This window comes from Wyeomyia smithii, chromosome 3 (assembly GCF_029784165.1).
Source record: "Wyeomyia smithii strain HCP4-BCI-WySm-NY-G18 chromosome 3, ASM2978416v1, whole genome shotgun sequence".
In the NCBI taxonomy this organism is placed as follows: Eukaryota; Metazoa; Arthropoda; class Insecta; order Diptera; family Culicidae; genus Wyeomyia; species Wyeomyia smithii.
This window is the reverse complement of record NC_073696.1, coordinates 26,345,453-26,372,824: the sequence shown is the minus strand read 5'-3', so window position 1 is coordinate 26,372,824 and position 27,372 is coordinate 26,345,453. Positions and strand designations below refer to the sequence as shown.

Below are 27,372 nucleotides of genomic sequence, written 5' to 3'. Positions count from 1 at the left end.
GTTGTCAGCAATTAACTGTAATCAAATTTTTGAAACATATTTCAAATTTATCCGAACGAAGAATTTTTTTTTTTATTTAAACAGGCTTTGTCTTATATGGCATTTGCTTCTTCAGAATAATAGTTCTATTTTGCAATGCGTCGGGATTTATGACATTTTTCCTGGAACTCAACGACCGGTAAAAAAAAATCAAAACGTTGGTCCTCAAAAAAATATATAAGACCTGGATGTTCGTGTACTGAAGGAAGAAAGAAAGATGTTTATATATTGTTCGACATTCCAAAACTTTGTAATTTATTTAAAAAAAACTAAGTTAAGATCAAACTGCTTAGACAAATAACAACGCATATTGCATTTTGTGAATAGGTGATTCTTATGTAAAATTTTCCGCTGAACACATTGGTGACATCAGATTTATAAGAAAATAGGAGGTGTTTTGAGATAAACGAAGTTTTAGTTTTTAAACGTAAAAATATCAATATTGGCAACACTGTTTGCAAAATCTGATGATGCCATTCGATTGTAAATTTAATAACCTTTAAAAAGAGTATCTAATATTGTCTGTAGCTCTTACGGCCTCTGAGATATGATGTTTTTCAAAACATGGAAAATGACTTTTTATCAAAAAATACAAAATTGGAGGGCCCCGCAATTGGTGGGGGGGTGTCCGATTAACCCAATACTCTGGATTTTTCAGTTTCGACCTAGAACAAGTCATTTTAGTCATTTTGAAGCGAATCGGAGAGGGTCGTTGCATTTGCCTGATCACTTGACATGGAATGACCCACATATATTTGCAGAATAAGTGCACAAAACAAAAGACCACGAAAGAACACGGGAGAGTAGGAGGGTATAAAAGGGATCAAAATATGACCACGTAGTTTAGGAATGGTCCCAAATGAATTTTTTTTTGGTGTCGCCGAAACTCACAGGGCATATTTTTTTAGGACAAAATTATTTTCTACAACCTTACCAGAGACACTAGTTACGCCAGTCAAACAAACCGATTTAGCTGAAAAAATAATTTAATCTCCAATTGGGCACTCTGTGGGTAATTAAAATATTTTTATAATCGAAACAGTTGGTTTGATTGGCATAGTGCCTTTGGCAAAGTTGTAGATAAAAATATTGTCCCTCCAAAAATAAACATGTTGTAAAATTTTTTTTTTTGAAAAAATTTAACTTTTTTTCATTGAAGACATCGCTTCGGTATTTTTTTTGTAATTTTTATACAAAAAACATAAGATTTTTGAATAATAAGCTTTTTTATATTTATTTTAATGTTTCTTTTACATTAAAAAAATGAAATTTTTGATTTTTTTTTTTATCGGAAAGATAAAATTACTATCTAAAACTTTTCTAGAGACGTCACACTGATCAAAAAATTTTTGGCTCTGAAAATATTTATAATCACAATAATCCTCCCAAAATAGCATTTTAAATAGCTTCTCAGCCTACAGAAACGTTTATGCAAAGTTTAAGCCAAATCTAAAATGACAAAAAATATTGTAACTTGGACATTTTTTGTGGAACTGCTCAGTTAAAAAGTAATTTTGAGTTATATTAAAAAATGTGCAAACATATTGAAAACTTCAAAGTTTACAGAATAGTTAACTTAAATTTTGTTTTCCTCAAATTGATAAAGATGTCACTTAGTCTAGTCTGACTAAACGGTGTTAAAAAAATTCAATAACACTGGTCGACAAAAGCGAAAAAAAAGTTGCCCTAAAGCTAAAAATGGTTGCCCCCCAAAGGTTTTACAGCTTTATAACCATTCCTGTGAATTTTACAGCTTTTAGAGAATGCAAAAATGCATCAGAAGGCCACCGAGGAATTGCTTATCGGATTCGTCGCTTTTACGTTTGCATAGGGAAAAACTCTTTGGAAAAGTTATCTTTGCTAGGAACACCAAAACTCACAGGAATGGTTGAAATCCTACCTACCATCTTTCATGTTTTCCAGTGCGAGCTCTAGGACAAAACTTGGATTTTGAATGATGAAAGTGATATGAAAGAAGGATTACTATTTTAAACATAGTTGCATTCAAACCAAAAGAATCAGTTCAGAAGCTTATTAAATTATTATTTACAAAGACATTTCGAGTTTGACCTTTATATCATTTGTATCTATCGCGTTACTATTTCCTGCAATATAATCTGTATAAATGAATGCATCAAGATTTCAGTTTTTAACATTTTTGATTTTCTCGTCATTGTCGGTTTATCGATATCTGAATACTTACGTTACTCTTCGTCGACCAGGTAAGCACCTTGCGATCAGCTACTGAAGGGTACTTTGTTAGCGTACGCTCCAACGTTTCAAATCATTGTAATGCTATGTTTCAGAATCATTTATTTTATTTTTCGAAATTTCGCGAAATTTCGCGAAATTTAGAGACCAATTTCGTTTCGTCTCGAGAACTCGAAATCCACCTTGATTTCGTTTCGACTAATTTGGCGAAACCGAAATTAAGGGTTAATTTCGTTTCGTTTCGTTTCGACACCAGAAAAGCCAGTTTCGCACACCCCTACCTCCCAGGGAGGTACAGGAGTTTATAGCACACTGCAAGAGGCAAAATAAGCAGTTCATCGTTGGGTGTGATGCAAACGCCCATCACACAATATGGGGAAGCACAGATATAAACAAAAGAGGTGAGTGCCTTTTTGAATATATACTAACAATGATATTGATATATGCAATCGAGGTAATAATCCAACTTTTGTAAATGTAATTCGACAAGAAGTGCTCGACCTAACCTTATCGAGCGCTAAACTATCGGAAAAAATCGTCAACTGGCATGTATCTGATGAGATTTCTCTATCGTATCACAAGCAAATTTTGTTTGACTATAACGCAGGGGACTTAGTAACGGAAGTTTATAGAAACCCTTGAAAAACCAACTGGGAGCTTTTTCATTCAAAAATAGTTCGTGATGAATCTACCTTTGAAGGGCAAATCCAGACAATAAAAGAACTGGAGGATTCATCACAAAAATTTACGAATAAAATCATAGTCCTTTATAACCAAAGCTGTCCAACCAAGACGCGAGTATCCAACAAAGACGCGCCTTGGTGGAACAAAAATCTAGAAAAACTGAGGAAGTTAACTAGAAGGTTGTTCAACAGAGCCAAGTTAACCTCAAATTGGGATGCTTATAGAGAGTCCCTTACGCAATACAATAAAGAAATTAGGAAATCACGCAGGAGGGGATGGAGATTAATGTGTGAACAAATTGAAAGCACCCCTGCAGCTGCAAGAGTACACAAAGTCCTTTCCAAAGATCACACGAATGGCTTGGGCAGAATAAAGAAGGACGACGGTACTTTTACTACCGATTCTCTTGAAACACTCAATGTTATGATGGAGAAACATTTCCCAGGATCACGATCCATTCTAGAAGAAGAAACGCAGGACTCAAATGCGCCATGTGCTGGTTCGACTATCGCTAGGACAAATGCGCATTACATAGCCTGCGATATCTTCACAGAATCGAAAGTGGAATGGGCCATCAACTCATTCGAGCCCTATAAGCCCCCGGGATTGGATGGATTATTACCAATAATGCTTCAACGGTGTGGAAGGGTAATAATTCCATTCATAACCGAGATATTTAGGGCAAGCCTGACACTTAATTACATACCCACCAACTGGAGAAAAACGAGAGTGATCTTCATACCAAAGGCTGGGAAGCGCGACAAAACACTTCCAAAAGCCTTCAGACCAATTAGTCTAACCTCCATTATGTTAAAAATTATGGAAAAACTAATTGACTATCACATTAAACCAACGTACCTAAAAACCTCTCCGCTTAGTAGGTATCAGTTTGCATATCGAAGCAACATGTCAACAGTGGATGCAATACATATGCTAACGACAAAAATAGCGAAATCTATAGATACAAAAGAAATCGCACTCGCTGCGTTCTTAGACATAGAGGGAGCTTTTGATAATGTATCCCATCACTCAATGTTGAACGCAATGGGACACCATGGGTTTGATACATATACCTCAAAATGGATTGAAACCATGCTGAATAGTCGTGAGATAACTGCAGTATTGGGTAATACTACCCTTACAAGGAACACAACTAAGGGATGCCCGCAAGGTGGAGTTCTATCGCCTTTGCTGTGGTCATTGGTTGTAGACCAGCTACTTAGAAACCTAACTGAGCTAGGTTTCGAAGTTGTCGGATTCGCCGATGATGTTGTGATTCTTGTGAGGGGAAAATTCGACAGTACAGTATCGGAGAGAATGCAGTTAGCTCTAAACTATACTTTAGAATGGTGCAGACAAGAGGGGCTGACCATTAACCCCTCTAAAACAACCATTATTCCCTTCACCCGGAAAAGAAGGTACTTGGAGAGCCTGAAGCTGGGCGAGACTACACTGCAGCTTTCCACTGAGACTAAACATCTTGGAGTAGTTTTAGATCAGAAACTCAGCTGGAATGCACATATTGAATATGTCATCGGTAAAGCTACGAGTGCCCTCTGGGCATGTAGCAAAGCTATTGGCAGAACATGGGGTCTAAGGCCAAGTATGATCTATTGGTTGTACCAGGCAATAATAAGACCAAGAATAACGTATGCCTCGCTAGTGTGGTGGCCTAAAACAAAAGAAAGGTCAACGCAGAACAAGCTTGGCAAGTTGCAAAGGCTAATTTTTAATGCAATTACAGGAGTAATGAAAAGTGTTCCGTCGAAAGCCTTAGATGCAATTCTGCATCTATTACCACTCCACCAGGTAATACAACTAGAGGCGGAAAAAAGTGCATTGAGACTAACACGCCTTAAAAAATTACCTGATGGAGATCATACAGGCCAGCTGGCAATCCTCAAACATTTCCAGCTGAGCAAACATATACCAGGTATCGAAGATTGGATGAATACAGAAGCAAACTTCGAAATACCCTTCAAAATCATAGAGACCGAACGGGAAGTTTGGGAACGAGGTGGCCCAAACATCCGACAAGGCTCTGTCGTCTTTTACACAGATGGCTCAAAAATGAATGATTCAACCGGAGCAGGTATAAATGGTCCTGGGATAAGTATCTCGATACCAATGGGCCGTTGGCCTACAGTGTTCCAGGCCGAAATATTTGCAATTTATGAATGTGCACAAGTCTGTTTGGCTAGGAAATACAGGCATGCTAACATATGCATTTTTTCTGATAGCCAAGCAGCACTTAAAGCACTAAAAGCCTTCACATGTACCTCTAAGCTAGTATGGGAGTGCATCCTTTCACTGAAACAACTGGCAGAAAGGAACCAAGTATGTTTATACTGGGTTCCTGGTCACTGCGGAGTGGAAGGCAATGAAAAAGCCGATACGTTAGCTAGACAGGGGTCATGTACCGACTTCATTGGCCCAGAACCGTTCTGTGGGGTGTCATCAAGCGCCTTGAAAGCAGAATTGAAAACCTGGGAACATAGGACAATATAGGAGAACTGGAGATGCTCAGTAGGGCTACGCCAGTCTAAACGCTTTATAAAACCAAGCGTCAAGAAAAGCCAGCAATTGCTTAGTTTAAATAAAAAGGGACTAAGGACAGTTACCGGACTGTTTACAGGACACTGTCCAAGTAAGCATCACCTGAAACAAATTGGTCAGTCAGATGACGAAATTTGTCGTCTCTGCGGGTTCGAATGTGAAACCGCAGAACATTTGCTCTGCCAGTGCAGTGCACTAATACAGCGCAGAATAAGAGCCTTTGGAAAAGGAACTTTGGAGCCTTTTGAGGTCTGGTCTGCGAATCCTAATGAGGTAATACATTTCATACGAATTACAGTGCCTAATTGGGAGAAAGGGTGCGATAGGACAACGACGATCACTTCCATCAATAGTGATATGTCTGCCACGAGTACCTAGACTAAAGAAGAGGTATACCACAAAAGATCAAAATAATGGTCGCAGTGGTCCAACAAAAAAAAAATGACGTCCAACAAGCGAAGTTCGTAAGGTACGCCCTGCGATTTTTACCCTGGCAAAACACTAGCGATCTTCCATCTTACGAAAGCCGTTGCCGCTTGCTGGGTATGGATACGCTGCAAAAGAGGCGAAAAATCCGAGGGGACCATCTTTTCGGCCAAGGTCCTCTCAGGAGACGTAAGTGCACCATGGATTCTTGCTCAGATTAATTTGAACATTATTCCTTGACCACTGAGACAGCGAAGCTTCCTGCGACTCCAACAACATCGGACTGACTATGCACAGCACGAACCAATAAGACATATGTGTCTTCTGTTTATTTCATGTTATCATTTGTTTGACTTCAATGTTAGTGTTAGAGTGTTTCATGATCGTGTAACAAATTTTACCTTCTAACCATTTTTAGTACGTAAGTGTTCATGTAGACAAATATGTCCGATGAATGTAAATCTACTATATAAAAATGGAATTCCGTAACGCTTGATCTTATTGATATTATTCCCTCAGTCTCTGTGGTGTACAGTTATCATCATCATTTTGAATCGTTCCAAATCAAAAATAATAAGCGGTGACATGTAGGTATTTTAACATGAAAATGTTCGCTGAAGTTCAGGAAAGACATTAGTTATAAAAAAATAGTTATCTAATGACTAAAACTTGAGATATTATTCACCAAACTACGTAAAACATGCAAAATTATGACTTTCTGTGCTAAATTTGCCTCTAAATCAAAATTCAAAGCGATGACATATGAGTCTTTTTTCACTAAAATGTTTGTTAATGTTCAGGGAAGACATTCGAGGAAAAATAATTAGTATCTGATCACTAAAACTTGAGATATTATTCACAAAACTACGTAAAACATGCAAAATTATGACTTTTTATACTTAATTCGTCTCCAAATCAAAATTCAAAGCGATGACATGTGATTCTTTTTTCATTAAAATGTTCGTTGATGTTTAAGAAAGATATTTGAGAAAAAATAATAGGTATCTAATTACTAAAACTTGAGATATCATTCACGAAACTACGTAAAACACGCAAAATTATGACTTTCTGTGCTAAATTTGCCTCTAAATCAAAATTCAAAGCGTTGACATATGATTTTTTACACTAAAATGTTTGTTAATGTTCAGGGAAGACATGTGAGAAAAAATAATTAGTATCTGATTACTAAAACTTGAGATTTTATTCACAAAACTACGTAAAACAAGCAAAAATATGCTGAATTTGCCTCTAAATCAAAATTTCAAGCGATGACATGTGATTTTTTTTACATTAAAATGTTTGTAAACGTTGAGAAAAGACATTTAAAGGAAAGTAACAAGTATCTGTTTACTAAAACTTGAGATTTTATTCACAAAACTACGTAAAACACGCAAAATTATGACTTTTTATGCTGTATTTGCCTCTAAAACAAAATTTAAAGCCATGACATGTGATTCTTTTTTCATTAAAACGTTTGTTAATGTTTAGGAAAGACATTTGAGGAAAAATGAATAGTATATGATTACTAAAACTTGAGATATTATTCACAAAACTACGTGAAACATGCAACTTTATGAATTTTTATGCTGAATTCGCCTCTAAATCAAAATTTCAAGCGATGACATGTGATTTGTTTTACATTAAAATGTTTGTAAACGTTTAGGAAAGACATTTGAAGGAAAGTAACAAGTATCTGTTTACTAAAACTTGAGATTTTATTCACAAAACTACGTAAAACAAGCAAAATTATAACTTTTTATGCTGAATTCGCCTCTAAATCTAATTTCAAAGCGATGACATGGGATTTTTTTTCATTAAAATGTTTGTCAACGTTCAGGCAAGATATGTAAGGAAAAATAATTAGTATCTGATTACTAAAACTTGAGATATTATTCACGAAACTACCGAAAACACGCAAAATTATGGCTTTCTGTGCTGAATTCGCCTCTAAATCAAAATTCAAAGCGTTGACATATGATTTTTTTTCACTATAATGTTTGTTAACGTTCAGGAAAGACATTTGAGGAAAAATAAAATGTATATGATTACTAAAACTTGAGATATTATTCACAAAACTGCGTGAAACATGCAAAATTATGACTTTTTATGCTGGATTTGCCTCTAAATCAAAATTTAAAGCGATGACATGTGATTATTTTTTCATTAAAATGTTTGTTTATGTTAAAATATAAAATGTATGTTTGAAGATGATTTTCTGTATACAGCACAACAATATTGCAGCCTTCTAATAGCGCTCTCGATCAACCAGATTAGTTGAGAAAATTCGTTATCGATATTGTTTTAGCACATTTTGCATGTTGTAGGATAAGAACAACGCCATAAGATAAGAACAATTCGCCTCTGAATCAAAATTCAATGATTTGTTTTCATCTACAATTTTTTTTTGCAGAATAACCCATATCTCGAGCATGAACATTTTACATTCCTGATGTTTTCGTAGTTTTGTGAATAGTTACATTTTACGGCATTCGATTTACTTTTGTACTTTTAACCAGAAGGTCATTCAGCTCTTAATCTTACTGTTTTACTTTTTTTGCGTTAATCCAAACTAGAACTCACATCTAGCTGCAGGAAAGGTTACGATTCATTTGTTTGAATATCGATTAAGAGGCAGCTTAAGCATTAAAAATCTTTTATTTTCTTATTTTCTACAAAGTTTTGTGGATTAAAAAATGGCGACTTCCGGTTTCAGGAAAATAACCTAAAGTGATATATGGCCAACAATTTCAATACTTCCGAAAGTGGACCTCCATACGTCATTTTACAGCGATGACACATTTTTTTTTTCATTAAAATGTTTGTTAACGTTCAGAAAAGACATTTGAAGAAAAATAACAAGTATCTGATTACTAAATTTGATATATTATTCACAAAACTACATGAAACATGCAAATTTATGACTTCTAAAGTGATATTTGGCCAACAATTTCAATACTTTCGAAAGTGGAACTCCATACGTCATTTTGAAATCCAAAATGGTGGCTTCCAGTTTCTGTAAATCAGCCCAAAATCCCAAAAAAAACAATCCAATATGGGTATTTCCGTTCTGCGCGTTCTCAGAATATTGAAGTAGGGTATCGAACGTCTTCGTCAGTGGTTTTCTTCGGTAGTTTTATTGGCGCAATCTTATGCAAAAAAGGTCCGAAGAAAACCACTGACGAAGACGTTCGACACCCAACTTAAAGTGATGATGGAAGTATAAGATGTAAATTATATTTATGAAGTGAGTTGAGCTAATGCAGCAATGAAATATAAAAAAGATCTATCTTTGAAACCTTTGATCCCGAGCATCGCCGGGAATGTTCAACTAGTAAATAATAATAATAGAAATAATAATAACTCAGCGAATTGTTTCGTTCTACATGACACAAGGGGCATACGAGGTACCAGAACCAGTCTTGATGATCACAAAGCAGCGGGAATAGTCCAATTTCGTGAAGGGTAGATAGACGCACGAGTCGGAAGGCATCATGGAGAAGTAAACTTCTACCTGACACATATTCTATCAGGCAGCGCAGCTAACCATGGCTGCTTCAGGCAGTATCTACACAAGTCTGTCATAGGCCACATGCGGATCTGGCCCGATTGTAATCCGAATACTCCCAGATCAAGCAACGTTTATAACAATTTGGCATCCTTAACCTAGTTAGTTGGTGGCCACATCTACTGTTTAAGTCGTCATAGGCCATTTAAAATGTAAAAAAAAACATTCATTTTTGGCGTGGTTCGATTATGGTAACAGAAAAAATTCGAGCGTGAACATGGTCTGTACTCCTCAATTAAAAATTATATCCGGCATTTTGCCTGAGATACTACGATCGGTGAAGAAGTCAACTTGCTCTTCCACTATCTGTTTATTAATTCGAACCGATTTAGTTGGGTTTAAGTTGTCATAAGTTTTACCTTAATACAATTTTCACTCTGATTGAATTGATTAATGTGAATCATGCCGCTCGTTAGGGTTTCTCATTATGCGTCAGGGTAGTAGGCATAATTTTGAACCCGTTCCTGACATTGATGGGCTTTCGAACCTGATGTTCAATACTGGTTTGGGAGACGACGTGCAACGGAGATCTTTTTACAGTTGTTTGGTCTTGCAAATGACGCAGATTGTCAATGTCGGTATGAAAGAAATTCATGGGAGGTTGTGTCCGTGAATTTGTAGAACCATTTATGATTTACTAAGCCGACTGAGATCCCGTAACCTTATCGACACGCACGCTTCTTAGGACGCTGATCTCCTCGGTGGTACTTTAATGTCATAAATCTTGAACAATCTGATCGATAGAAGAGAACTTGTTCAAGAAGAAGTCATGTTCTGTATTCGGGATTCGACCTGTCGCCTGTGCTGACAGTGATCACATTTTACTTAGCGATCGTTTTAACGTTATTTCTTCGAGTTGTATTTGAAAGGCTGGGTAGAAGCTTTTGAATTCTTGAATTTAGTTGACGCGGGGTTTACCATCAGCCAGTTTCGGACTTTTGAAGCAAAATAATATTTGACTTTAAAAGAAACGATAGCGGCAACATCGGAAAGATTTGCAAAAATCCTGTTTTAATGACTTGTTTTTGTTCTTACAGTTAGAATCTAAGAACAAAGTAGATACTTGCCATTTCAAACAAAGTATCGAAAAGTTTTTTATAATCTTATTTCCATTCAAAACTGTTCTCCGCTCGTTAGCACAAACAGCCGAACCGAAACATGTAAAATACTGTTTCAATTGTACGTAGGTGAATAAAAGTAAAAACAAATCACCCGCAGGCACACCCGTTACACCCGGACTCCACAGTGGTTGAAGACAGCAAGTAGGAGAAACAAAACAAAAAATACACGAAGCATATGATTGCGATCAGCAGAGCATTCTTACCTGTCAGCCTGCGCAAAACAGACAAACTTTGGCTGGCTCCAAGCCGGGTTCTGTTTCTCCTTTATTATTTGTTGTGTTGATTGATATATGAGAGTATGTGCGTACTTACTGTGCAAGTGCAAAAGTACATTTGCTTTTTACTCCCTGTCCCGGTCGATCGGTGGCGATCGACCGCTCAACAGCAGAAACAGCAACAACAGACAGGTGGTAACGGGGTTCGATCCGCGCTAACAGGTTGTTTTATTACCTATTAGATACGAGGCTGAAGATATGCAATTCACTCATATATGTAATTGATTGACCCTCGGGTGGCGAGGTTCTGTGCGGTAGTTGAGGGAATCAGCTGTTGCAAAACGAAACAAGGGAATTTTCTCCGTCATGAATCACTGGCCGGGTGAGTTGCATCTGGTATAAGTTTTTTTTTTTGTAATTTCATAGTCATAAATCAAAAAATTCGTTTCTGGTATCTTTGTTTCTTTGTTTTTTTTTTGTCTTTCGCTACACCTATTCGTACTTTGGTTTAGTTTTTGACCTGTCCTAGTTCTGTATAGTGACGAGGTCCGCTTTTGTCGCGCGTTTACAATTAGATCTAAAAATTAGCTTAAAAGTCTTTAAATAAGGAACGATTCTTTTGTGTATTGTTTTGGGTTTTTCATTTGTGTTTCACTTTTGTTACAAACACCTTGCCTGCTGGCCGGCTACAACACTGGTTTCGAGTTGTTTTTTACTTTGATTTCTAAAATTTTCAATAATCCTATAGGGATGATTTTTTATTCATTCTCACATTCATTTGGTTGGTAAGACTTTAAAACTAGGAATCGCTTGAATAGCACTCTACGGTTACACTAGAACTGTACAAACTACGGTCAATACTGATTTGGTTCCTGTTTTTTTCGTGTATGTAATGATAGATTTATGGTTGTGCCTTCAGTTGGATGTTCGCCGTTTCCTGTTTGCTAACATGCTGCTTGAGGTGGTATTTGAGGGCATTTTTCTGGGCGAAAGATCGCCCGCAGATGTCGCACTCGAACGGATGGACTCCGCTGTGGATGCGACGGTGAACAATCAGGTTACTGACGCTCGAGTAGGTCTTGGAGCAGGTCTCACAGGGGACGCGAATCTTCGAATGTACCGATCGACTGTGCTCTTGCAGGGCACGGCTGTCCACGAAGGCTTTGACGCAGTCCGTGTGTGGGCATTTGTAGGGTCGTTCCGAGGTGTGCCGCCGCCGATGAATCACTAGGTAGCTCATTGTGCTGAAATTCTTGCCGCAGATTTCGCACTGAAATGGGGCAATTACTTTGATTTAGATTTAAAAAACACCGGTTACCCGTTGGGGTGCGCGTACAACTCACCTGGAAGGGACGTTCACCGGAGTGCGTACGGCGATGTCGGGCCAAATACTCGACCGAACGGAAATTTTTGTTGCAGATCTGACACTTAACGTGGCCGGTTTTTAACTGTTGCTCTTGTTGTGGCGGCTGTTGCAGGTGTTGTTGTGGAAGCTGAGGTGAGCTTATCGACTGATCCGACAGCTGTTCCAAGCTGGAATCGTTCTGTTGTGTAACGGCAGTGGCATCCGGGCTGTTGGCCTCGCTATTCGAGGGCAGACTGGCGGTGTCGTGCTTTTTTAGGTGATACTTGAGGGCAGTTGACTGGGCGAAAGACTTTGGACAGTAGTCACACTTGTACGGGTGAATGCCCAGGTGAATTCGCCGGTGGACGATCAATCCGGAGCTACTGGCGAATGTTTTCAGGCAGATATCACAGGTTACCTGGAAAGTAAAACGGGATTACGTGAAATTAGTTAATTTTTTTTAACCTTTTCCATTAGTTTTTATTTTGAATCTCTTTATGCCTTGCGGCACAGTGACTATCAAAGCAACCTGTTTGTTTTGCATCTCTTGGCGTTTGAAAAACAAACAATGTGAGTGCATTTTTAGAGTATGGTTTCGTGTTGAAAGGAGATTTCAGTATTTTGGAATTTACCAGGGAATTGTTAACTTCAGTGTAAAAAGTAATAGTCCGTAATATCCATAATAAATGGAGAAATTCTCTCGAATTGATTGCAGAAACAAAGAGCGTTGTGGTACAGTGCGGTGTTTGGCCTACTAGAAGTTTGTAGAAGCATAAAATTTGCTGAAGAAAAAATACAATGATAGTGGGACCATGGAGATTATGGAATGAAAAGTGTGGACGATAGTCGTTCGTGAAAACTGGTAGAGTTGGTGGATAATTGACAGCAGCGGTGAGTCTGACTAATTCTTAGCTTTGATACAGATCGATTATTAGAAATGCAGTAGGAAATCATGAAATCGCAGCCTCATGTCCATAATAAGAAAATTTTATAGTAATAATCGATGAAAAATCGTGAATATTTTTACACAACATTTATTTGACGTGGGGCAATAAGATTGAATTTTGATAAAAGTTTCAAACTTAATTAAACCTTAAATACGGGTACAAACCTAATATTTCGGTATCATTAAAATTTTCAGGAGATTTTCAGTTAGACACAAGATGTACGAAAGCGTCGAAAAATCTAAGTGCGATATAAAATAATATTCCTTTCTTACGACAAGTTGTCAAGGGTGATTACACAATGCAACAAAAATTGATTTTTTTTTCCGCCTTGGCTTCTATATATAATTTTTTGTGTATTTTTATGCAAAACTAAATTTCCCCGAGTTTGAACATATTTCAACTCAAGGGGCAACAATGGCGCCATTTTGAATTTTTGAGAAACCGGTAATTTTTGTGTTTTTTTCAACGCCATTTTGTTTTGAGGCTAAATATCAAAATTCTAAGAGTTTGTCCACATATTAGCATCTTTTTACTCATCTTTTGAAAAAAAAAAAACAGATCTTAAATCGGACAATAACTGAGCTCAAAACGGTGATCCTACGAAACCGGTTTTGGCATAGTTTTAGTATATTTCACAAAGCAGAATCACCGTTTTTTCGTAGAATCACCGTTTTGAGCTCAGTTTTTGTCCGATTTAAGATCTGTTTTTTTTTTTTAAAAGATGGGTAAAAAGATGCTAATATGTAGACAAATTCTTAGAATTTTGTTATTAGGTCTTAAAACTAAATGGCGTCGAAAAGACCTCAAAAATTTCCAGTTTCTCAAGAATTCAAAATGGCGCCATTGTTGCCCCTTAAGTTGAAATATGTTCAAACTCAGGGAAATTTATTTTCGCATCAAACTTCATCAAAAAGTCATACATAGGAGCCAAGGCAAAAAAATTGTTGCACTGTGTTATTAGTAGCAAACAGGCTTTGAAATGGTCACGGTAGAACCACTTTTCACTGCGATAATCGTCTTCTTCCTCTGACGCTACCAAGGCTCGCTGTCTGAATACATTCTTAAACAAACATGTCAAATGAGTATCGCCATCACGACGTTATTTTCCTCGAACGTATTTTGACATTTTTTTTAGGAATGAGAATTACGCATGTTGAGTGCGTGTATTCTGGAAATTATTTATATTATTGATCTTGTAATAATATTTCTCAACATAAATGAACGAAGTATACAGAAATAGGCCGAAATAACATCGCTAAGCGATTGACAGTGTGCATCTCTTTGATACGCGAGTGTCGTTTGACTATCCTTTTCTTTCTGTGAGCCAAGCGGCGATGGTTTGGTTATTTTACATTTACGAGCGAAAGCCGACTGTGACGCACGCTAAGGAAGCGAGATCAAATGAAAATGGTGACCGATTACAAGCCTGGTAGCAAATAACCATCACTGGCTCGCTTACTGTTCTCGATGTTTATTTTAGATTAATGTTGTAAGTGGCTCCGCCTTTTTAAAGCTATGTAATTACTCCGGCTTTGCAAAACGCAAAGATATTTTATTCCGTATGAAATACTAATATACGAAACATGAGTCCCATTTCGTGTTGGCAAATAGTGGAACCGGAGTGACAAAGTTCTCGGTCACACAATAAAATAACAGGTCATCTTGTATTGTGTTGCGACTTGGAGAGGATACAATCAAATTTTTCTCGTGTTGAATGGAAGCATATAGCAGTAGGCACAGCACTTTCAGCCACACAACAGTGTATTACGCTGTTGTGTATTGCATTTTGCATTTGTGTGGCTGGGGGATAAAATTCGGTTCATGTCAGGTGGAAGCAGATAGCAGGAGGTGTCGCATTCGCAGCTACGCAATACTGTAGCGTGTTGCATATTGATATTTTTTGTGAAATTTCGACCACTGCGAACATTGTTTTGATCTTTTGTGGTATTGATATGATATATGTTTGAGCTAAAGCAGCCTCTTATATAGCCAAAAGAGTGCATTCCCAGTTAATTAAATATAACATTATGTAGACCGTGTTAGCTTCAATGAATCACATGCATGCATTTGCTCTGATTGGTCGAAACAGGCGTCCAGCAAGGATTGACAATTCGCAAGTTTTTATTGGCAAATTAAAATTTGCTGAGAAAACAAAGAATATCCTTTGAAAACTCACCAAGTGATAAGCATCTGAAATTGGACATGATTTCAATCCCTATTCCGATTCTAGATTTTCAGTTTACTCCCTTAAAGACCTTCCTTGAAGCCGTAGTTCTGTGTTAAAACTAAAGACAATTCAAAATCCTGGTTGCTAAATACTGTACAAACAGTTTCATTGTAGTTTTATTATCGGTAAATTTTTAAAACCGCAATTATTCCGAAATCCGCCCAAATACCAGAAAAAAATAAAGAAGATTTTTTTAAATTTACTCGACACTCAGAATGATATTCAAAAGAAAAATCATTGTGAGCACACCATCTAGAAATCATTTTTTTTTTAGAAAATCGGCGCGTAAATTCTAAAACCTAAATCTTTTATGAAAAAAATTATTAGAAAATAATTCGAATCCGAAGTTGGTGTCTAACAAAAAAAAACAAAGCAAGTTGCGACTACGATTAAGGTGCCTGAGGGCCCACGGCAGATATTTTCGTGGCGCCTCTTTTTTATTAAGAAAAATAGAGGTAAGAAAATTTACAAAACTCCAAACAAACTAATCGTTGCAAACAGGAGATGACAAAACAAAAATTTAAATGGAGTTCATAAGGCGGGAGCCTAGCGTAGTTGGTAACATCTCCGCCAACCACGCTGGTGGCCTGGGTTCGAATCTCAACACCGGCATAAATGTCGATAGTTGTGGGGTGGCGTGATCCATTCACAACCAACCCAACTGGTCTAGATTTAATCCTAGCCGACACCGGGAGATTTTCTGAGGCGAAAGATCTCTGGGTTCACGTCTTCCATCGCACGAGGAAGTAAAGCCGTCGGCGCCGATCCGTTAATCAACGGGTCGTAAGTTAGGGTCCTGGGTGTGGAGTCGTCTCCCTGGGTGTCGGTGATTGGCCACAACAGTGGCGGAACTAGACCGACGGTAAATAAGCGAGAATAAAAATAAAGGGAGAATTTTTCGTAATTGCTTTCAAAGTTAGAAATTTTACGTGTACGGTAAACTTTACTAGTTTTAGATTATTCATAAGCTTATTTTCCGTCGGTCTAGTTCCGCCACTGTTGTTGTGCCAATCACCAAGCCCAAGTTTAACGGTTGCCATCTAAAAAATGGCTTCCTGCAACTTGCCTGTGCCGACAACGACACAGTGCAGTGGTTGGAAAGGAAGGTACCTTCTCTCGTACCATGGGAGGGAGCACAACTTCGTGTATACCACATAAGGGATCTGCCGAAGGCCAGACGGTATGTCGGTTACTTCGCGGACAGTGCGAACTCTCCGGACGAGAAGATTCTTCGTTCACTCCAGAATCAGAACGACCATCTCTCTACCAAAATGTGGCGAGTCTGTAACCACAAATTGGTAAAGACCTTGGTCGAACTAGTTCTGGATATTGACGAAGAATCGGCCAAACTCGTTGATAGTAGAAATAATGAACTGCACTACGGTTTCGGCAAAGCACGCATCCGAAAGGTAAGCGGAAGGCCGAACGTCACAGGCGGGAAAGACTCCGTCGCAATGTCAGGGAAGGTACGTGCGGGTAACTCCTCCGGGAGTACTCTGCCACCACCCAGGCAAAGCGATCCTGCGAATGGGCTAAAGGTTCGCGTGGGAAACTCCTCCGGGAGTGCCCCACAACCACCCAAACGCAACCCTGCGGTTGGGAAGGTACGCGCAGGATGCTCCCCCGTGAGTGCCCTGTCACCACCCAAACAACGCAACCACGCGGCTGCTCGGACGGTTCCGCCGAAGACTCGCAATAGTGTGAAGCATCAACCACCGAACAGTCGCACCCCCCGGAGTCAAAAACCGCCACAGTGTGCGCGACGACCTTCTGTTGCCAATCGACTGCTGCAACCGAAGCCGAACAGTGAGGAAGAGCAACTTCCATCAACCAGCCAAACCGCTGTTGGCAGCCGTCGGCCAATACCAGGATCATCTTCCGATCCGGACAAAGCCGGCAACTTCACTGCAAAGTGAGCAGCCTTCGCTGCGTGCAAGCGAATCTCCATCACGCAAAAGGCGCCTCGGGTGTTCTTTGCAGGAGATTCGCCAAAGAGCAGCTAGCGGCTGCATTCATCCAGGAGCCGTGGATCAACGAATCCAAAGTTCTCGGACTAAACGCTCCTAACGGTAGGTTAATCTACTGTGACACGCAGTCCAAACCAAAGACTGCAATTCTGCTAAATAGAGAACTAAAATTTTTACCTATTACAGAATTTATCCAACGCGACGTCGTTGCCGTCACGGTTGAAGTACCGACAACCAGAGGAAAGCAGGAAATGGTTGTCGCGTCGGCCTACTTCCCGGGCGACCAAGGTGATATACCGCCACCCGAAGTTGCTGCGCTCGTGCGGTACTGCAAGGCCATCAACAAGCCGTTTCTGATCGGCTGCGATGCCAACGCTCACCACACGATCTGGGGCAGCTCGGACACCAACACCATGGGTGAGTACCTACTTGAATACCTTACTTCTAACGATGTCAATGTATGTAATGTAGGGAATAACCCCACTTTTATCAACGCTATCAGACAGGAGGTCCTTGATCTCACTCTGTGTAGCGCCTTTATTTCTGAAAGGATTAAAAATTGGCATGTCTCCGATGAAACTAGTTTGTCGGACCACAGACACATCGTTTTTAACATAGAGGCTAACCCTCTGAAAAGAGAGCTGTTCAGAAATCCTAAGAATACAGATTGGGAATCCTTTAAGGAACACCTGATCGATTCACGAACTTTCAGTTACAGCAACATTCGAAATTCAGTTGACCTGAATTCGGCAGCAAATGATCTACAAAACAGAATCATGGATGCTTTCGACGCTAACTGTCCACTAACACAGCGGTCAGTATGCCGTGACGTACCCTGGTGGAATGATCAACTTAGTGACCTTCGTCGGGAAACTAGGCGGTTGTTCAACAGGGCAAAAGTCACGTCTAACTGGGACGACTACAGGGCGTCCCTCACTAAGTACAACGCCGAGCTACGCAAGGCTAAACGGAAATCCAGAGTTAGTTTCTGTGAAAGAATCCAAACTCTGCCGGAGGCAACGCGGCTCCAAAAGGCGATGTCCAAAGACCATACTAACGGTTTAGGACAAGTGAGGAAAGAGGATGGATGCCTCACTGTCACTACCAAGGTAACGCTGGAACACCCACTTTCCTGGATCGACAGAGACCGAAGAACTGAATAGTGATGGGTCGCGACAGGACAATTCGAGACATATGGCGTCTCGGGAGTCCATCCTGCTGGCCCGTCGACTGTTCACGGAAGCTTCAATAGGCTGGGCTCTAAGCTCATGCCCTATGAAGGCCCTATGAAGTCTCCAGGTCCAGACGGCATACCACCCATCTTTCTACAAAAATCGGCCGCAGTTATCATGTCCGAGCTCATCAACCTCTTCAGAGCCAGCTTTATCCTGGGCCATATTCCGGATAACTGGTGAAGGTAGTGTTTATCCCCAAAGTTGGAAGAAAGGACAAAACCCTACCTAAAACTTTCAGACCCATAAGTCTGACTTCATCGCTTCTCAAGTTGATGGAGAAAATAATGGATAAATATATCCGTGATGAGTTTCTTAAAGACTCCCCGCTGAACAGGAACCAACATGCCCAGACTTCCTGAAATCTCGCTCGCACAAAGAAGAGACAGTGTGCTTTGCGCTACAAGTTTCGTTTCTCATTCAGTCGCTTCGTGCTGTGTGCAGCGTGCGAGCAAGAAAACTTACCATTCGTACGAGCCATGTCTCGTCGCATGGGAATTTTTATTGCGACGTACACGAAGATATCTCGTCTCTCAACTTAACGAGTGCGGTGCATGAGCGGCGCGTACTTGAGACAGCTTGCGTGCAAATTCTCGTGAGCTCGTCTCGCGAGCTTGCCTCGCATGTTGCTTTGCGCTAATGGTGCGAGAAGGAAATTGATTTTGCGCAGAAGGAAACAGGCAGGGGATTTTATGTTTTTTTCATTTACGGTGTTATAGCAGCATGCATCAAAACACCGTTAGAATTATCAATGATATAACCTAGTTCATTTATTTATCAATTCAAAATTCTATGATTAATTCATCCGACTTTTGTTAACATGAATTAAGAACGTTTTGTTACTATACTTATTATGCTAACGGTACGAAAATGCACCGTATGCAGAGTGTTACGTTGGTTAACAGAAGTGTTCCTTTCGTCGGTTTAGATGTCATTGACTATCTTATGATAGAACTTTGTTTTGTAGTTCTAAGGATAAAAAATGTGGTTTGAAATTACAACATAAGTTTTTCGGGAGTTAAAAATAGTAAAACCATTGAAATTGTTTATATTTATATTGTTTTTATATTGTTTATATTAAAAAAAATACCGCGTAAATTCCGGAATTCACGTAAAAAACCGCGTAAAAGCGACCTTAGTGTATAGATATTGCAAATCAGGTTCTGAAGGTTCGTGATAATCTGATCGTAGTAATATAGTTTTGTGAATTCTTCAAGGGTCTGACGGCATATATCGTATGTAGGTACGGTAGGAAGCCTATACACCAGAGTAGTGAAACTGTATATTAGAGAAATGACAAAGCACTCACCGTTGAGGAAACTGTACACATCAAAACGGGCGAGCTGTATAATTTTGCATTGCCGTTATCCGTTTTGATGTTGACAGTTGCCTTAACGGTGAGTGTCTCTCTGGTGTAGGCAGCCTATACACCAGAGAGACGCAGAGACACTCACCGTTAAGGCAACTGTCAACATCAAAACGGATAACGGCAATGCAAAATTATACAGCTCGCCCGTTTTGATGTTGACAGTTTCCTCAACGGTGAGTGCTTTGTCATTTCTCTAATATACAGTTTCACTAAGGTACAGTACGGGCGTCTCGCTCAGTTCGTAAAGCGATAAGACAACGTGTGGTGCGCCGCAGTCTCTTACCGAAGAAAAAAAAGAAAAGAAACCTCTCGTCGTTTCAGCGCGTGTACAGGAAGTCTGTGTACACGAGAAAGTCTCACGAGCTGTAGCGCACGAGCTGTATCAAGTATGTACAGTACGGGCGTCTCGCTCAGTTCGTAGTGCGATGAAACATCGCCTTGCGCATCGCAATCCGAACCGAAAGAGAAGCGAAAGAGCAACCTGCAAATTGCATGTGACGTGTCTCGTCTCGTCGCACATGCATGGAAATTCTACGAGCGAAAGAAAGATTTCTCTCGTCGCTTGAAATAAAAGCGCGTGCTCGGGAAGTCTGAACATGCCTATCAATGCGGCAAGTCAACAGAAACTGCTCTTCACAGCTTAGTGACGTTGATTGAAAAGTCCCTGAGTTATCAGGAGACGGCGCTATGTGCCTTTCTTGATATTGAAGGGGCCTTCGATAACACGTCCTTTGCATCAATTGATACGGCTCTTTCTCATAAGGGAATCGACCACACTTCAAGGAGCTGGATACACGCAATGCTCTCTAGCAGAGTGATCACAGCAACCTTGGGAGATTCGTCTGTAACAATGTCAGTGATCAAGGGATGCCCGCAAGGAGGAGTTCTCTCCCCCTTGTTATGGTCACTAGTTGTCGACGCACTTCTCAACAAGCTTTCACAGCTTGGTTACGAGGTTATTGGATACGCTGACGACATCGTCCTTATCGTCAGAGGTAAAGATGACGCAGCTCTGTCGAGCCGAATGCAAACGGCTCTGAATACCACCATGTCATGGTGTTTACAGGAGGGTCTAAACATAAACCCCTTAAAAACAGTCCTAATTCCATTCGGCAGACGAAGGACGATCTCCATCACTCCTCCAATACTGAATGGAGTTAGACTGGGCTTCAGCAATGAAGTCAAATATCTCTGAATTATTCTGGACAAGAAAGCGATCTCAGCGATCTGGGCCTGCAGAACTCTGTTCGGTAAGACCTGGGGACTGAAACCAGACTTGGCACTCTGGTCTTACAAGACCATTGCCCGACCAAGAATCACCTATGCTGCCCTAGTGTGGTGGCCTGAGGTGAACGAAGTGACTGCGCAAGCCAAACTCAAAAAAGTTCAAAGACTTGCATGTCTTTTGGTTACCAGCGCTATGCGAACAAATCCAACTGCAGCCATGGAAGCTATGCTTTGCCTACTACCTCTACATCTTCATGTGAAAAAGGAAGCAGAGCTTGGCGCTCTAAGGTTGCAAAGGAGGAAAACTATACTTGAAGGGGACCAAATCGGCCACCTTCGCATACTTAGGGAGTTCAAACTGACTCCGCTATTAACCACAGTCTCCGACTGGATGGACGTTAGGACCAACATGGATATTCCATATAGAGTGATTGAAACAAACCGCTCTATGTGGAACAATGGAGGGCCTAATCTTCCACCTGGCATCGTCAGTTTTTATACTGACGGCTCGAAAATAGGTCCCTAACGGGATCTGGTATATACGGACCCGGTATCAGGGAAACGTTATCCCTGGGAAAATGGCCCACCGTTTTTCAAGCAGAGGTATATGACATATATATCTGCGCAAAAATATGTCTGCAACGCAACTACAGACATGCAAAAATCGGTATATTCTCGGACAGTCAAGCAGCACTACTAGCACTTAAGTCCGTCAAATGCGCTCCCAAACTTGTTTGGGAATGCATTGAAACTCTACGGGAACTTTCCCGACAGAATTCAGTTTTTCTGTTTTGGGTGCCCGGACACTGCGGATTCGAGGGTAATGAACACGCTGACTACCTAGCAAGACAGGGAACAGCTCAGCGGTTTATTGGCCCCGAGCCGTTTCTGGGTACGTCCATTTCTGCTATCAAAAGCGAACTACTAACTTGGGAAGGGCTAGAAATAGTATACCAATGGCAACAGGCACAGGGCTGTAGACAAGCTAAACAGTTTATCTATCCGAACCCTGGAACCGCCAGAAAGCTACTTAGTCTAAATCGTAGTGACCTACGGATAATCACGGGACTCTTCACCGGACACTGTCCCGCTTTTTATCATTTAAAGAAAATCGGCGTAGTGTTGAACGACACCTGCCGATTCTGCAAATCTGAACCAGAGAGTTCAGAGCATTTGCTTTGCTCTAGCGAAGCTCTTGCTTCCTCTAGGTACAACTTCTTAGGAAGTTACCTTTTAACTCCGTACCAAGTGTGGAGCTCCAATCCCAAACAGGTAGTTAGATTCATCAACTATGTTGTTCCTAATTGGGGTACAGGTTTACAACAAAACAGCTCTACTCCATCAATGAGTACGAGCAATCCGTAACCTGTGCACAGCAATCGGGGCCCGCCACAAAAGACAATCAGCAAGAATGTCGCAGTGGCATTTCAGTACCCAGTGCCCTTCAGGCATACAGAGGAAAAAAATATTTCAAGAGGAAAGAGTCTTATAGAAACCTCGTTCCTCGTGCCAATATCGCCAATTACAATTCCCTGTAGAGGGTAAATATTTCTGAAATCAGTTTTATTATAAGAAGGACTTATTTTGTTAAGAGGAAGGAGTCTTATCGAACCTCGTTCCTCCTACCAACACCGTGTCACAATCACAATTCCCTGAAGAGGCGCTCAATGCTTCACCTCTGGTCAGTTTTGTTATAAGTAGGACTTATATTTTCTCAAGAGGAAGGAGTCTTATCGAAACCTCGTTCCTCCAGCCAAGACCGCGCCATAATTACGATTCCCTGAAGAGAACTATTATACGTTACTCAGACAGTCGAGCAAAATCGAGTATCCTGCGGCCTGAATATTCCTCGCTCTCGTTCGAAACGTTACGATTCCGCATGAGTCTGGCCGTGTCCCAAAGAGTGCTCATCGCTGTTTCCCTCGATAACGCGTTTACAAACCGACGCCAGTATCCGCGTTTTTTCGCTTTAATTAAACTCGTCATCTGCCTATCCAGTACATCGTACTTTCGGAGCAGATCAAGAGTACCGTGTTTTCGGAAGGCCGAACACACCGAGGACCTTTGCGCGTACAGTTCAGAGCACTCGCTGTCTAATCGTTACCCCGGGTATCGGTTTCGTCTGAGCTTGAGTCGCGGCGTCGATGATCAAGCCAGAAAGGAACGCGTACTCTTCCTCAGGAGGGAGTTCCTCGTGAGACTCGATGGATTCCGCTATGATCGTCTCGTATGACTTCCAATCAATATTACGTGTAAGGTCGTATGAAATATTGATTGGGTCCGGGGGAGTTGAACCATTAGCAATTGAGATAACGATTGGTAGGTGATCACTACCGTGGGAATCGTTGATTACTTTCCACCGGCAATCTAACGCTAGTGATGTCGAGCAAAGGGATAGGTCAAGCACACTTTCACGTGCTGGAGGATTAGGTACACGTGTCGCTTCCCCAGTATTTAAAAGTATCATATTGAAGTCGTCGATTAAGTTACAAATCAAAGAAGATCGGTTGTCGTCGTACAGCGACCCCCATAGCGAACAGTGAGAATTAAAATCTCCCAATATCAAAAAAGGCGTGGGAAGCAACTCTGCTATATCAGTTAGATAATCGTTAAAAATAATCGTTAAAAATCTGTCCACGTGGTATGTGGATGGCCCCAAAGCGGTTGAAAGGATTAGCATGTTTAAAAAAGTTTCGTTTATTAACCCGATGTTTTAAAATTGTTCTCATAGGTATTCTAAATCATAATCAACAACTTTCGATTTTATTATGCGATTTATTGTGTACGGTCCCTATCCCTCGCACAAAAACAGGTTTGACTGTATTAAAAAATATACCAATATATTATACCACGATTTTAGGGCAAACTTCATCTTCCGATCAAAATTTTGTCGTGCAAAATCCGTTCAGTGGTAACAAGGTTATAAGCATTACAATAAGGCCCATTTCTGTTACACTTTTCACAGTATGCCACCTTATTAAAGTAAGATATAGTCTCTATTCAATGCCAGAGAAAAACATAAAAGTGTAATTATCCTGAAAACTTGCAATCCAAACATAAATTGGTCATCACTGATGCCACTTACCCTTTCACCCGTGTGCAGCCTGGTGTGTACAGACAATGCCCGCGAATCCACAAACGCCTTCTCGCAGTATTTACATTTGAATGGACGCTCCCCTGTAAACAAAGCACAGCGATTAATAATCGAAGAAAAAAAGAACAAATTCCAAAAATCATACCTGTGTGCCGTCGCCGATGGATAATCAAATGAGACGACCGAGGAAACACCTTGGAGCAGAACTCACACTGGTTCGGTCGATCCTTGCAGTGCTGGTTCAGGTGGTTCTGCAGTTCCTCCGAGGTTCCAAACAGTTTACCACAAACGTTGCACTTGTACTCCAACGTAGAACCCGAACTGCTAATACCACTACTGCTGCTAATGGTACTACTGCCGCAACTACTACTGCCACTAATACTACTGCTACTATTGCTGCTACTACTGGAACACAGACCGGAAGTGGCTTCCAAAGGGGATGCCTGCCGCTGTTCGGTGGCCGCCTCGTGTTTTTTCATGTGATGCTTCAAATTGTTGTACTGGGGAAAAGTTTTTTCACCTGAAATCAATAAAAAAATAAAACAAACTCAGTAGTAGCCAGTTGTTAGTCAGTAAATCGAACGACGCAATGCGCCGGCTCGTGCTTACATATTTCACACTTGTACGGATGAATTCCGGTGTGCAGTCGGTTATGCACGGTCAGTGCTGATGCGCTGGAGAAAGTTTTTTCACACTTCATACCTGAGAAAGAGAATAGTACGTAAAACAAGGCGGCACGGATTTTTAAGAGAAAATTGCTCTACATACTAACGACACTTTGAAAGTGAAGTAAATATACTCACACTTAAGCCGGCTGCCAGGTGTATGCAACCGGGTGTGCACCGACAAGGCTCGACTGTCGACGAAAGCCTTCCCGCAGGTGTTGCACTTAAAAGGCCGTTCGCCGGTGTGCCGCCGTCGGTGTATCACCAAGTAGCTACTGCCGGAGAAGTTCTTCCCGCAAATTTCGCACTGATTCGCCCGGACCCCTTCGTGGGCACCCTTGATGTGGGCCTTCAGGTTCTTGTGGTTTCGATAGGAACGTTCGCATATGTGACACTTGAAGGGACGCTCCGGTTGGCCCGCGTCCGGACCCTTACTCGATGAGTCACATTTGCCTTCTTCCTCGGAGGCAATCGACACCAGCCCGGCGGTGCAGAACGGCAGACCAACATTGCTGCTGGTGTCGATGATCGTTTCCTGGATTGGCAACTCGGTTTTGGCTTGCTCCTGATTTGGCGATTTGGCATAGGGTTCCTGCAATTGAAAGCTACAGTTTAGTATGGACGGTTCCCGCGCCCCTGGGGCATATTTACTATTGGAACAATAGCTTCATCTTCTGACATAGACGAATAGTCTTCATCCTCGTACTTGTCGTACTGGTGCAGACTGGTAACACTAGATTCGCTACTAATTTTGGCATTCTGGATGTAGGAACCTCCTCCCGCTCCAGCGCTCGCCCCGCTGGTGGCGATTTGTTGCTGTAAATCTAGATTTCCCAGCACGAAGTAGGTTTTCGCCAGTGGGAGACTCGTTTGCTGTGGTTCCGACGCTGTCGCGGCCGAAGAAGACACTTCGTCCGTTAACAATTCACTAATACATTCACTATCCGAACCAAACGGTTCAATACTGCTGAGGTCGTGTTCCATCGGACTATCGGAGACGGAAGCCTTGCTGCTGTAGCTGGAGGCCTCCGCCAGGGCAGGGCGTCCAACCTGCCCAAAAAGCGTCACGGTTGCTCCGCCCACTTCTCCCGGCGTTGATTGCACGTAGTTTCTATTGCATATATCACATTTTCCTCTTCCTTCCAGCCGGCTAATGCTGGACTCGGTTCGAGATGTTCCGTATTCCTTCCGGCATGACTCGCAGCGGTACACCTGAATATCGGTACTTCCGCAGCGGTGCCTGTTGAAGGCAGTCTGATTAACGAATCCTTCCCCGCAGAACTCGCATTGAAAAACATGATCCCCGGTGGACTCGGTCGGTGTCTCGAAACCACCGGAACCTCCTAAGCTGATTCGATTCGCCTGGAGATATTCGCAGAATTCGCACTTGCACGATTGCGGCTGGGGTGTTACTATTTTGGCCGGTTCCAGTGTCGTCGCGACCTGAGGTACGATCGCCTGCTTTACATAATCGCTGGTCATTGTCATAGGTGCGGTCGTCGTTTGTTGCTGCAAATGATACCGGCCACTTCCGTCGGGGGGTTTCTGTTTCGTGTAACAAAAAAAAGAAAGAGAAAAAAAAAACCGTGATAAACACATTTTTAATTTAATTTGCTTCAATCTGTTAACGCTCTCGGGGTGGATGACGACCATCATCATGGCTTTTATGTTGCTTTTTTTGTTGAGTATTTCGTTTGTCCAGTCAGTTAACCGGCGAAAGAGCGAACGATGGTCACTTGCCGCTTGGGCCGAGAGAAACGAGGTGGGAAAAAAAAGTGAAAAGAGTTTGTTTAACAAATAAGTTCGAATAATTGTGGGGCACGGGGTGCGAAAAAAAAACGAGTCAACAAATAGCGCAACAGTTTCGGTAGCAGCACGGAAAAAATGCTCGACTTTGTGGGGCGAGCAAAACATACTACAAAGCCAGTAAATGTTGCGATGAAGTTGGATTTTTGTTTGAGGGGTTTAGCATAATGCTAAAATTTGTTATGCCAATAAATTGCAGCTTGGATTGAAGAATTTGTATTGAGACAAAGCAAAACAAATTATAATTGGCGCCGTTAAACATAGAATTGTATTTGTGCCGTGTCAAATAAACTATAGATGAAGAAAAAAAAAAGCAAAACAAATGAGGTTCCAAGTGGTGTCTTCAATTTAAGCTTTTTTCGCTGAAGCAAAAAACGTCCCAACAATCCCGCAAAAGTTTCTCTAAAACATCAACAAGTGCCGGCGTGCGACCATTCGGTACGGGTTTTTCTGCACACGGGGACTGAAACAGAGCCGTGACACAGTTCAAAGGCTAATATCCCTTCCCATCGTTTCGCACAACATTTTCGATAGCCGGTAGTCGTAGGAAAAAATGTCTGTTTCTGTACGGAAACCGGTGTTGGCAAAAAATCACACGTTCCCTCGTGGACCGAGGATTTGGACTAATTGTTTCACTTTATTTTTCCTCAATTTGAATGGATCACACCAGTGATCC

The 27,372-nt window shown here is 41.0% G+C and overlaps 1 protein-coding gene across 5 annotated transcripts in view; it reads right to left on the bottom strand.

Moving 5' to 3' along the window:
* Window positions 1-11,212: 11,212 nt before the first annotated feature.
* The window catches only part of LOC129728008 (zinc finger protein 271-like), a 149,909-nt gene continuing 133,749 nt past the window's right edge, over window positions 11,213-27,372 (bottom strand). For 3 of the 5 annotated variants that reach the window (XM_055686361.1, XM_055686359.1, XM_055686360.1), the window contains exons 4-10: window positions 25,542-26,435; window positions 25,029-25,482; window positions 24,835-24,927; window positions 24,371-24,745; window positions 24,217-24,308; window positions 12,161-12,580; window positions 11,213-12,087 (exon numbers count right to left, since the gene is read on the bottom strand). In XM_055686361.1, the coding sequence (XP_055542336.1) occupies window positions 11,719-12,087; window positions 12,161-12,580; window positions 24,217-24,308; window positions 24,371-24,745; window positions 24,835-24,927; window positions 25,029-25,482; window positions 25,542-26,435 (2,697 nt within the window). In that variant the 3' untranslated portion in view covers window positions 11,213-11,718. Of the gene's footprint in view, window positions 12,105-12,160; window positions 12,581-24,216; window positions 24,309-24,370; window positions 24,746-24,834; window positions 24,928-25,028; window positions 25,483-25,541; window positions 26,436-27,372 lie in introns of all 5 variants that reach the window. The other 2 variants (XM_055686362.1, XM_055686363.1) reach the window with 2 other exon arrangements.